Source organism: Simochromis diagramma, unplaced genomic scaffold (genome assembly GCF_900408965.1).
Source record: "Simochromis diagramma unplaced genomic scaffold, fSimDia1.1 OVJJ01000611.1, whole genome shotgun sequence".
NCBI lineage: Eukaryota > Metazoa > Chordata > Actinopteri > Cichliformes > Cichlidae > Simochromis > Simochromis diagramma.
In genome coordinates this window covers 150,652-162,676 of record NW_024387175.1, presented here as the reverse complement: position 1 = coordinate 162,676, position 12,025 = coordinate 150,652, and the positions used below count along the sequence as shown (strand labels likewise).

At 40.2% G+C, this 12,025-nt stretch overlaps 1 protein-coding gene across 1 annotated transcript in view; it reads left to right on the top strand.

Annotated features, from left to right (window-relative positions):
• bace1 (beta-secretase 1) overlaps window positions 1-12,025 on the top strand; it is a 35,299-nt gene that overhangs the window by 1,963 nt on the left and 21,311 nt on the right. The window contains exons 2-9 of the mRNA XM_040049508.1: window positions 4,773-4,861; window positions 4,958-5,174; window positions 6,326-6,463; window positions 6,983-7,117; window positions 7,229-7,330; window positions 7,442-7,591; window positions 10,490-10,661; window positions 10,792-11,546. Of these exons, the coding sequence (XP_039905442.1) occupies window positions 4,773-4,861; window positions 4,958-5,174; window positions 6,326-6,463; window positions 6,983-7,117; window positions 7,229-7,330; window positions 7,442-7,591; window positions 10,490-10,661; window positions 10,792-11,030 (1,242 nt within the window). The 3' untranslated portion in view covers window positions 11,031-11,546. The remainder of the gene's footprint in view (window positions 1-4,772; window positions 4,862-4,957; window positions 5,175-6,325; window positions 6,464-6,982; window positions 7,118-7,228; window positions 7,331-7,441; window positions 7,592-10,489; window positions 10,662-10,791; window positions 11,547-12,025) is intronic.

Here is a 12,025-nt window from a genome sequence, read left to right as displayed (position 1 = left end):
AATTTAGAGGTGTTAGAAGCTCAGTGAGGTAACCACCCACAGAACACTTTTATTTACTTTCATTTCTGTAATATAAATAACTTTAACTAAAAAGCCAGTCTTCTAGTTTGTTATCTATCATAAATTCTTTATGAGTCAAAAGGGTGTCTTTTTACTTTTGAGCCTGATCATGCCAAAAAAAATCACTGTCACCCTGGTAACTACCAGCTCGATGGCCCCTGACCTGAGGATAATCAATATGAATTCACTTAAGGGCAAAATCCAATTTTGTTGAAAGCTCGTCAAAACTGTAGCCACCATTTTTCTTTCTCCTGCCTTTATTTCTCTGTGGTATGAAATAAAAATGCGTTTTAACTAACTTTAGGAATTTTTAAGATAGATAAAGGTTTTGTTTATAAAGCTTCTAATTCTCAAAGATTTTTTCATCTGTGTGGTGTGGACGTAGCTCTGAGTCTGAAAAGTGAACCCAGGGAAGACTTACTTTAAATCTGCAATGTTTTTAGAGGTCACCAGGGGGCGACTCCTCTGGTTGCAAACTTGACATCCAGCTGTGTAGTCTGTGGGGATCCTTGTCTGTCTTGCTCTGCAACATCAGAAAACACTGATGAGTTTATCGGCTCAGTCACTAGTGTAATGTCTTAATGAGTAAAATATTAAGTTAATTTAGTAAAATGATTGTTATTAGAAAGCAAAATTATCAAGGTATGTCAGGGATGTGTGGTGTCTTCAGCTTCACAGTCATTTTCGCCACTTTCTCTTCCCTTCTGGTTTAAAAGCACTGGGATGGAAAAACACATGGAAAAGTCTTGTTATGAAGCCTCAGTGGGTGACTTCATAGTAGCTGCTTTAATCTTTTATATACAGGTCTGGGAACATTTGGAAAGAACCTAAACACTGTCATCACACTTTGATTAAAATGTGGGAAAATCCTTGTTGATACTTGGAATATTGAGACATCACTCACGAGAGATATGTTTGACATATGTTTAACAGATTACAAGCCAATAAGTCATCTATTAACGGTTAAATACCGACAGTTGTTTTTTGGCAAATACAGTTAATCACTCTCTGGCAGACGATCATGGCGGAGTCTGCAGCTTGGATATAAACATTATTTTTATTGCACAAATGGATGAGTCCGATGGGAAAGTACAAACTACATCCAGAACAGAATGAACTTTGTTAAGCTCAAACACAACTTCAGCTCTTTGGAAACATCTGCACAGATATTTAGGTACATTAGTAACATATCATTAATGCTGCAATCCTGAACAGGTTGGAATTCAGAGATTTTGAGTTCCCAGTTGTAAATGTTTTGTGGAACGTCCCCAACAATCCAAGATGGTGGCACTAAATGTAAACAGTGCTAAAACTTTCAACTTTTAATCTGTACAGCCACTGTTGTGTATTTGTGACTCGTCAAATAAGGCATACACAGAACACTGACCAGGCTCCATGAACTGTTGTGTTTTTAAGCACACGCAAAAAAAATGTTTGGCTTTGCTGGTGGTACCTGAATGATTATCTATCTCCCTAAGAACCAAAAATAAATCCTGTTTTCTGGAACCCGCTAACTCAGGAGGAGTATTGACATCTGATTATCCTAAGTGCTAAATTTATCAGCAAATCCTAGAAAGCTGCACCAATAAACTGTACAAGTTGCAATCTACAGCCCAAGCGGTGGATGCTAGCATGGAAGAAACCAATGCTAGTGCTGGTAGCACTGCTAAGTTCTGTTTGCAAGGTTATACATGGAACAAAGTGCCACACATTTCTGCAACATATAATACATGATTTGATGATTCAAGCAGCAGGAAAATCCTTAATTATTTTCATTTGCCAAAAGTTAAGTTTTTAAAAACAAAGCATATGTGTGTGTTCCAAAAGCCATCAAAGCACCACAAAGATGGTCTGAAAGAGTTCAGATTAACTATCTGTCATGCTAATTGAATTTCGAACTTGTTTCCGATACCCAGGAAATGACTATATATATGTGTGTTATCATTTTGGATGCCACAAAGGGAAAAATTCCCTGTTAATTTCCTTCTGGTGACTTGGTACCATATTTTCATTGCTGATATTTGTGGCAGCTTCAACTTCAGTCAGGGACTTGAACCATAAGACTTTCAAATAGCTGTTATCCTGTAATCTTAACACCGTCTATTAACAGTATTACAGATGGGGAAAACATTTGCTGCCTACCTTCAGGGCTGAGTTTTATCGTTATAATGTTTTATTTAGTAATTAGATTTTTTTTTTTCATTTTTACTCATTGTTTTTAAAAATTCTGTTTACTTTCAGTCAGTTTTCAAAGAGGATTGTCTTATTTCAGTTTCGTTTTTATTGTTTGAAAATGTTTAATCTAGTTTAATTAGTTTTAATCTTTTAAAATGATTAAAATGTGGAGGGCATATGGCAGATGCAAGATTTAGGAAAATCAGTATAGGTCTTATATTATAGTATATACATTATACAATAGAAATGCAAAACCTTTTGAAGGCAGTTGTTTCTCCGTCTTTTAGACATCCAGAGTCTCATCCATCAATGACTGATCAGGCAAGTTGTAAGAACATTTTTACTAACAAATACGAAAACTTAAGATACTGCCTCTATATTTTTTTATTCTTTATTTTTATTAGTTTTCCAAGTTCACAAAATTGTTTCAGTTAAATTACTTTTTGCTTTTTATTTTTATTTTAGTTAACTGAAATGTGTTTTCAGATCTACTTTTAACTAGTTTAGTTTTAGTTTACTATAATAACCTTGTTATTGGACAACTAATGTGGGTTATGTGGCTAATAGTTAAATGGCTAACGTGCACCAGTCAGGTTAACATTTATGGTAATTGTTCAGTACTTTAGTATTAAAGAAACATATGCTTTACTGATCTCTTGAAATTAATCTTCAAGATGCTTCATCAAAGTTTGCTGTGCTGCTGTTCACACGTTCAGCTGCTAGTGAGGGGAGGGGCATTGTGCTGGTCTGCAGAGCTGCAGTTGTTTCTCAGCTAGAGGAGAGGAAGATGCTACTGTTGCAAATGAGTATCTAATCTGATTGTAGTATTTAGTATCAATTATCCAAGTAGCAAAACTTTTTCTCCTATTCATTACGAATGCTGGCTACGGTATCTGTGGTACTGAAAAAAGTTCTCAGAATTTTGGTATGGAAAGGTACCACAGGTATGTGTTCTGGTGACATCCCTGGTGACAGTCATGTCAGAATTGCTACCGGGCCAATAATAATGTGTATGTGAATAATGCGTACAAAATGCATTTTTAATTGCATTTTGGTAGTTATTAAAACAAAAATTATTCATAACAAGTTTATTTGTTTTGTTTTGACTGTCAGTCACACACCCCTGGAGATCCTCAGAGCCAACTTCAAGAAGTAAACTATAGAGTATATAAACCTTTGGATGTAGATATGTATGTGTTAGAGATTAAGAGTGGCACTATAACTCAGAGCACTAGATGAATCATTTGGTCAGCGTTGGCCAAATGGTCTTGAATTTTAATGAGCACATACAGAGACACGAAGGAGACACTTTACATTTATTTATTAGAAGTAATGTTGCGGAAATGACCCTGATCCATTTACAGTAACTTTCAAAAACAGAATGTAGGTTGCATTCTGTTCTCGTAACTGCTAAATGATTTCTCCTCCATAGTGAAGGGGGAAGGGTGTATAATGGATGGAACAGACAGGCACTCTGCCAGAGAGGACAGGAAGACAGATAGAGAGAGTGCAGGGAGAGGCATGAGGTCTCAGTGTGTCAGGATGCAGTGGCTTTCGGCATTTGGGATCCTTGTGTGTGTGGCCCCGCGCACATCTCGGTGACTCAGGATGCGTGTGTGAAAGATTCAGACCTATAAAGTGTAGTCAGCAAATTTCTTTCCAAGAAAGGAGGACAGGGTGCGTACAGAAATATGGCTGACCGTGTTTTTGGGGAAAGTACAGGTGGATGTCAGTGATGTGAACATATGTATGTCTCTGTGTGTGTATGTATGTGTGTGTTTGTTGGTAAGATAGACAGTGAGGATTTATTCTGGGCTTTCAGTGCTGGCCCTTGAGACTCCAGCACTTCTCTGGATATTTAAAGAGCCAATCCATTATTGAACAGCTTGCTGTTGGTTCAGTGTCTGCCTGTGTGTTCATCTGTTTGGGTTTCTCTGTGCCACTCTGTCTCTGCTCTCAGCTGAAGTCTCGGTCTTTCTCTGAATTTCTCATTTATCAATAAAATGCAGTCAGAAATGGTGCTGTGCAACATGGGGTACACAGTCATGCATAGTTGTAAATGATCGTGTAGTATTATACATAATTAACATGAGGCAGACGTGGCTTATTTCTCCTCTCCTCGCTGTCTGCTGCGGTGCTCCATTCATACTTTTACTAACTGTTTTGACCGACTACGCAAAATACGATACTTGCATTAGAGATGCTGACAGAAGAGGAGGAGACGGGGAGTAGAATGGGCAACCTGAGAGGAGGGGAGGGTTGGAGTGGAGACAGAGAGGGGACAGAGAAGGACATTCAGGTCAAAAGGCAGCATCACAACACACTACAACAATAGAGTGATGTGTACAGTAAATTCCTGAGGTGAAAAATGAAAGTCAGTTAGAGATGAGGCTAATTACTTGCCAAAAACAGCCTGTAAGACCTTAAACTATCTATAAAATATTGATGTTATCGATTGTAGACAGCAAACGTAATATTGTTTTACAAGCTTGTGGTATTTGTTTAATAAATCCCTCTCTCTGCTTTCCTGCATTCAGTTGAATATCCTGGTGGATACTGGAAGCAGTAACTTTGCAGTCGGGGCGGCTGCTCATCCTTTCCTGCGCAGATACTACCATCGATCGCTGTGAGTAGAGACTCAGTCAGATATAGAAGTTGTTCGGAAACATTTTATGAAGGCTGGAGGAGAGTAAAACGAATCCTGCCCCTTGTTCATTAACAGCTCCACCTCGTACCGCGACCTGGGTAGGAGTGTGTATGTTCCCTACACACAGGGACGCTGGGAAGGAGAGCTGGGCACCGACCTAGTCTCAGTCCCGCATGGACCCAACGCCACGCTGCGCGCCAATATTGCTGCAATCACACAGTCGGATCGCTTCTTTATCAATGGATCTAACTGGGAGGGAATCCTGGGGCTTGCCTATGCTGATATAGCCCGGGTAAGAATCACTCTGTCTCTCCAAAATATGAGAAAAGAAAATCTCAATTCAAACTTTACAAGACACTTACAAATGCCATTATCCAAAGCAGCCTAACATATTAAAGTTAGGGCTAGAAGTTAGATTATGTCTCGACTGCTAATACACTTACTTAAAAGTGACATGTGATGAAATTATAAAGGAGAACAAATGAATGTGAGGACATGCAAAATAGATTTTATTATCACATCATACATCTATATTTAGCTCTTGTGGAAATTAGTGAGAGCATGTGACCAAACTGTCAAGCGGCACAGTATCAGATGTGGGTAAGCGATGCTACTAATCTAGCAAAAGATCAAGAAACTATTGAACTGGTGATGAAAAAAGTTTGGTTCTTTCAATTTAAACCTAAACTGTGATTCGATTTTGTTACTCAGATGTCAAAGATCAGTGTAGTTTTATTACATACGGCATAAATGCCCACTTTATGATACAATAAAAAGTAAGTATATTTTATTCGTGACAGTAAGGTGTTTGGGGGGTTTTGAGTATGTAATTATTTGGGGCTGTGACAGTGGTCTGAATTAGGTTCACTTGTTCATATTTTCAGCCACAATTTCCACAGAACATGGAAGTGGATTCAAAGTCCAAGGAAAGACCTTGGACTTTGAATCCTGTATCACACTTACACCTATTGGCATAATAACTGCCACACTGACATCTGCAGAAAAGTAATATGTGATTAGACAGCAGAACTGCTGATGTGTCAGGAGGATATTTAAGAAACTGAAAGCAGGTTGGGACGGGACAAAATATTGACCCGGCAATATATTTCATTGCATCCTCTCAAACATTATTTACACAGAGGTGCCAAATATTAACATTTTTATTGAAACGTTTACCTAAAAAAATACAATACTGAACTTTATTAAAATGAGAAAACAGTGAACACACACGTACATTAGCACCACAGTGCAGTCAACACATAGTTTTTGCATCTTTCCTTTTTTAGGGTCCGGTTACACAGATGATGTCATGTGTGGTAGATGATTATTCTTTATAATCATTGCTATATAGATATACCATTTATATCATGATAGTATTGAATCTGTAGCTATGGTCTGATTCCCGGTTCTATTCTGGACTTATTTGTCTGTGTTTCCCTCCAGCCTGATGAGAAATTGGAGCCTTTCTTTGACTCTTTGGTTCGCCAGACTCCTGTCCCCAACCTCTTCTCTCTCCAGCTGTGTGGTGCAGGCTTCACACAAAACTACTCCCTGGGCAGCGCTACAGTTGGCGGAAGCATGGTGAGAAACACTTATAGCTCTTTTCCACTCGTACCTACTCGACTCGACTCGAGTCTTCTTGGTTTCGGTCGTTTTCCATTACAATTGAGCACCACCTAATGCTCATGGGTGGTTATAGCAACACGCCCGTAACTCCTGTGACTTCATTTGTATCTAACACAAACACAAGACAACAGTGGGGGACGTTGAGGCGATGGTATACCTGCTTCTCAGTATATGGCTGTTTGTCCGATTCAGGTACCACGTGGGGTTTTTCATGTAACCATTGCACTCATTGCCGGGTTTCAAAAATGGTGGTTTATTTTCATGAAGAAGATGCTCTCATGGTTCATCGAGTGACGCCAATGACTAGCCAATTGGTGACATGCAGTCTGCTGACGTCACATTTTCAGATGGACTCAGATTGGACAGGGCATAAGTGGACAACTCTAAAAACCAAGCAAAGGCAAGCAGGGTTGAGTAGGTACTAGTGCACATGTGTTACGCCGGATTGGACTCTATTATTCCCCTTGCTTTCAGATCATTGGAGGTGTGGATCCATCACTCTATGTGGGAGAGCTTTGGTACACACCCATCCGCAGGGAGTGGTACTATGAGGTTATCATCGTACGTATTGAGGTAAACGGACAGGACCTGAACATGGACTGTAAAGAGGTGAGGCTCGATAGGTAGATTCCTACGAAAGCTAAAAAAAACCACAAACAGACTAATGAAGGATGTGTAAGAAATTTGAAATATGCCTGACTGTGTCATTGTCTTCTACAGTACAACTACGATAAGAGCATTGTGGACAGTGGAACTACCAACCTTCGACTGCCTAGAAAAGTGTTCCAGGCTGCAGTCAAAGCTATTGAAGCTGCTTCCTCGGTCAGTACTACTACAATGTACCATCACGTTTATATCACCGCCCTGGTCGTCTGGTTTGTACTGAGTGGATTATGAGAACCAACTAATGTCCTTCCGACCCTGATTTTTCAGACCGAGCAGTTTCCCTCTGGGTTCTGGCTCGGGGAGCAGCTGGTGTGCTGGCAGGCTGGCACCACGCCCTGGCACATCTTCCCCGTCATCTCCCTCTACCTGATGAGCGAAGTCCGTAACCAGTCCTTCAGAATCTCCATCCTGCCGCAGGTAGTCACAGCAGTCTCGCTCTGGATCTGAGTATAATTTTATAAAGCTGGAGTTTTAGAAGGGTCGGGGACATAAAGCTGTATTGCTCAACCTTGAATTCTCTCCGGGTGATGTGAAATTAAATGTTATTTTGTAAGATCTTTTGATAAGAAGATTACATTTAAAAATGTTATTCATTTCCATCATTGGTGGAAGACGCAGTTATGCAAGAATGTAGTTAGCATGCCGCACACTGTATGAGGTCTTGACACCGTGTATTCATCAGTAAGTGAAAAGTTTTAACTTTCATTTGGACTTTGCACAGTACAAAAACTGTGGTCAGAGCAAACACACCAATATATGCAGTTCCACTCCTCATGGAATGAAAGCACAACTAGAAACCGTGACAAAAGAAAAGAACACGTTTGAATGTCCTTTGAATATATTTTCTAAAGGTTTAAAAAGTAATTCAACATCCTTTTTTTGTTGTTTTTTTATAAATTGGAAGCCGCTCAGACAGACCTTGATGGTGACGAGATTAATAGAATTTGAGATGTCAAAGAAAAGTTCACTGCAATAAATATCTGAGTGGGTTGTGACCTTGATGCTGTCAGAAAAATTAAAAGCTTATTTATTTTACTTTGTGTCCCTCTGTTTGAATGTCTGTAGCAGGTATAATACAGTGAATGACTTTGCTATAACAACTGCATATACAGGAACACTTGAGCTGGAAAAATCTGCCTCTGTAATCTGATTGTTATTTGTTCTGAATAAGATCCTTTAAATATGAAAACATGATCGCTCTCTAGTGGACAGCTTTGCAATTACATCATTGATTCTAGGTCATAGCTCAGTACTGATCAGCAAACAATATCTGCTACTAGTCTAGTGTGTTGTTATAGCCAGGATGTTCATATTAAACAAGTCCGGTTAGTGAGGTTAGTGTATGTACAGTCAAACTGTATGAGCCAAAAAATCATACGGTCAGCTTTTGTGTTTCCCAGGGGCAGCCACTGAAAAGGAGGTTGACTTAAATAAAGCTAAAACAGCTTGTTTCAGGCAGCTGAGGGCACTTCAGTAAGGCCTGGTACAAGATAAATAAGGATTATTTCCCACTATGCAAAGCTACTCTAACAGGCTCTAAGAATAAAACTGTGCAATGAGAAATTAGGGTGATACAGGCATTTTAGTGAGCTCTCTAGTCTCTGTATAAAAAAAAGTAACCAAGTTACTCAAAACACAAACCTTGTTGTAAGTAGGGATGGGTATCGTTTGGGTTTTATCCGATACCGGTGCCAAACTGGTACTTTTGAAACGGTGCCGGTGCTTAAACGGTGCTCGAACCGGTGCTCAAAGAATGGAAAACACAAAATTGGTCCAAAAACCTCTCATGTTTAACTGTTTCCCTCTTTTTCTCTGGTCATTTTAGCCTTTTTGGCCAGGGTGAAGGGAGCATCTGCCATCAAACAAGAAGACAGCCGCATGTAACTATGACGGTGTTTGCTAGTTCACCTTACATACATTAATGTAATAACGTGGTTAGCGTACTCAACGTAAATTGCACACGAACAACATTAAGCTACTCACGCAGAGAAGAACGGCTGCTGCTGCCATCATCATCCGTCATCATTTCTGCTACACTGGCAGGGCTAGGGGCCAGGACTCTCCTCTTCGGGTTCTTGGGGGATGTTGCTCCATGTCCGATAACAGGCACCACACCCGCAGTAGATGTGCTCGATGTGAGGTCTCGCAGCAAGCTATCAAATACGGCGCATTTCTCGGATTTAAAAAAAGCTCTATGTGTCACCAGGTGTTTCATCAGATTCGAGGAGTTACCTCCTTTGACAGTATCACAGTATCAGCTTAAAGCACTTGTTGCAGGCTGCTGAGTTTGCATATTTTGCTGTGAAGTACAGCCAGACTTTTGACCGCTTCGCCTTGGGCATTTTTAATCTGTAGCTCTGCTCTAAAAGAACGTACGTACCTGGGCCCGCCTACTATCCTCGGAAAGGTAAAATGATTGGCTAGAATCTGAAGTGTATGACATCTCAGGAAAAAAAAGCACCGAAATAAAGCACTGAAATGTGCGCTGCTTTTCGGTCTGGTTACTACCATCTAGTTGTGAGCAGTTGTGAGCACTTTGGTTTGGGAACTATTTTCTACACGGACATTTCTTTCTGCAGATTGATTTTGTTTATGTCAGTAGAAAAAAAATCCTTTCTACATTTTATACCATTGTCATGATTTCTGGAGACATCGCTGCTATCTCTCGTTTAGCTTCATCTAGCACTCTGACATTGCAATATCTGAGCATGATGCACAAACTCTCTGTCTCTTTGCCTGTGAATTCCTCCTACACATGCAGGAGTTGAGCAACCAGACTTGACATACAGGTACATCTTAGGCCCCTGAAGGCTTTTATCTATATCACATACTAAGATGTTTTTTGAATCCGATAACTCAAGAATGTAGTTGGTACCATCAGTGCATCTACTGGGAGGCTGAGGGGTAGCGCTGGGTGTTGCCCATATTTTTAATATTTATGCACCTCTAACATCTTATAAAAGCATAGCATTGTTTTAATTTCATGACAATGACATCTCATTTATATCCAAAACTTTTGAATTATGGATGATGTATTACTTCGTCATGTTGCCTAGCGACCACCTAACAATAAGCCAGGTGACCCGCTTTTAGCAATGAAGGCACAATATCGTTTTAATTTCTTTACCGTGTCCTCAAACGCTGTTACAAAATAGCTGAGATGTTTTGTAAAGAGTAAATAACAACAACATGCAGTGATTTGCAAATCTCACATGATGGTGTATTTTAAGAATGAAGTAATGGTGATTACACAAGGGCTGTGCATGCCTGATGCTGGGTGTCTGACTCTACTTTTTTTTTTTCTTTTGTATGCAGCAATACTTGCGTCCAGTGGAAGACGTGGCCTCTGCTCAGGAGGACTGCTACAAGTTTGCTGTGTCCCAGTCCAGCACCGGCACAGTGATGGGCGCCGTCATCATGGAAGGCTTCTACGTGGTGTTTGACCGCGAGAAGAAACGCATCGGATTTGCTGTTAGCACCTGCCATGGTGAGGAGCAGGGGATGGAGGGATGACAGAGAAAAAATGGGAGAAAAGAGAAGGAGGCAGAAGAAATGTAGGTAGTATTGTTCTGTTTCTTGACTACATACAATCCTGTTTTGTTTTTTTGGTTTTTTAGTGCACGATGAGTTCCGCACAGCCTCCGTGGAGGGTCCGTTCCACGGGGTCGACCTGGAGGACTGCGGCTACAACATCCCCCAGACAGACGAGTCCACCCTTATGACCATCGCCTACATCATGGCGGGCATCTGCGCTCTCTTCATGCTGCCGCTGTGTCTCATGGTGTGCCAGTGGCGCTTTGCCCGCTGCCTGCACCCACACGGGGACTTCGCTGACGACATATCGCTCCTAAAGTGAAAGGGAAGACGTGGAGGTCATATAAAGACATGTGCTTGAAAGGCAGGATAAACATGGACTGTGGTTAAAAAGTGTTTTAAAATGTCGGTGCTGTTAAAACAGGAGCTTTGAAAAGATTTTTCAGCTAACGTTAACTAAAGAAAATGGTGACAGCCTTGCTGCCCTCAAGTGTTTTGCAAGGATAACTAGAGCCGTTACGAAAAAGCCGTTTTCATCAGCATCAACTTTGCCTGTTTGAGCTACCTATGCAGATCAGCATGGCTATAGAGAGCAGATGCAGGAAAATGTGAAATGAAAGAATAATGATTATAAATATTATATAAATAAATCACAACAATGGATTTGTTTTGTAATTCGGAAAGGTTTGTCTCTTAACATTTGGAACTTGAGGAAAGAGCATTTAGAAACATTAAAACACTTTTAATGAAGAAAATCACGCCAGATATGAGTACTGGATGGAGATAATGTAAACATATGGACGTATGAACTGGTCACTGTGTGCGTGTGTGTGTGTGTGTATAGATGTTCTGTTTGTGGCTTAGAGTGAATGAGACGAGTCTGATACATGTGAGCATGCCTGTAGATGTGCGCAGCTGTACTGTAAGTGAGAAGTGTACTGAGAGGTTTAACAAAAATGGAAACATGATAATAGCGCCAATGAAATGACATATGCCAGCAAATGAATCCTGCAATGCAAAACAAGTATGCATAACGTGGCTAATTTGATTAAATATCAGACGTTATATTTAATGTATAAAAATCGGTTTTGCTTTGTGTGAAACTGAGACTACTGAACACAGCAGATGTCACTTTTTCTTATTATATTGATGGCTTCAATTTATCTACTGTACATAAAGGTTGTGCATTCCAGATCATGTATTTGCGCAGACACACACAAAACACACAGAGCTTATATCCCTGCATATGACTGCTGCACCATCTGATGATTTCCACATGTAACAAGAACACATGACAAGCAAACAAACCAAGACTTT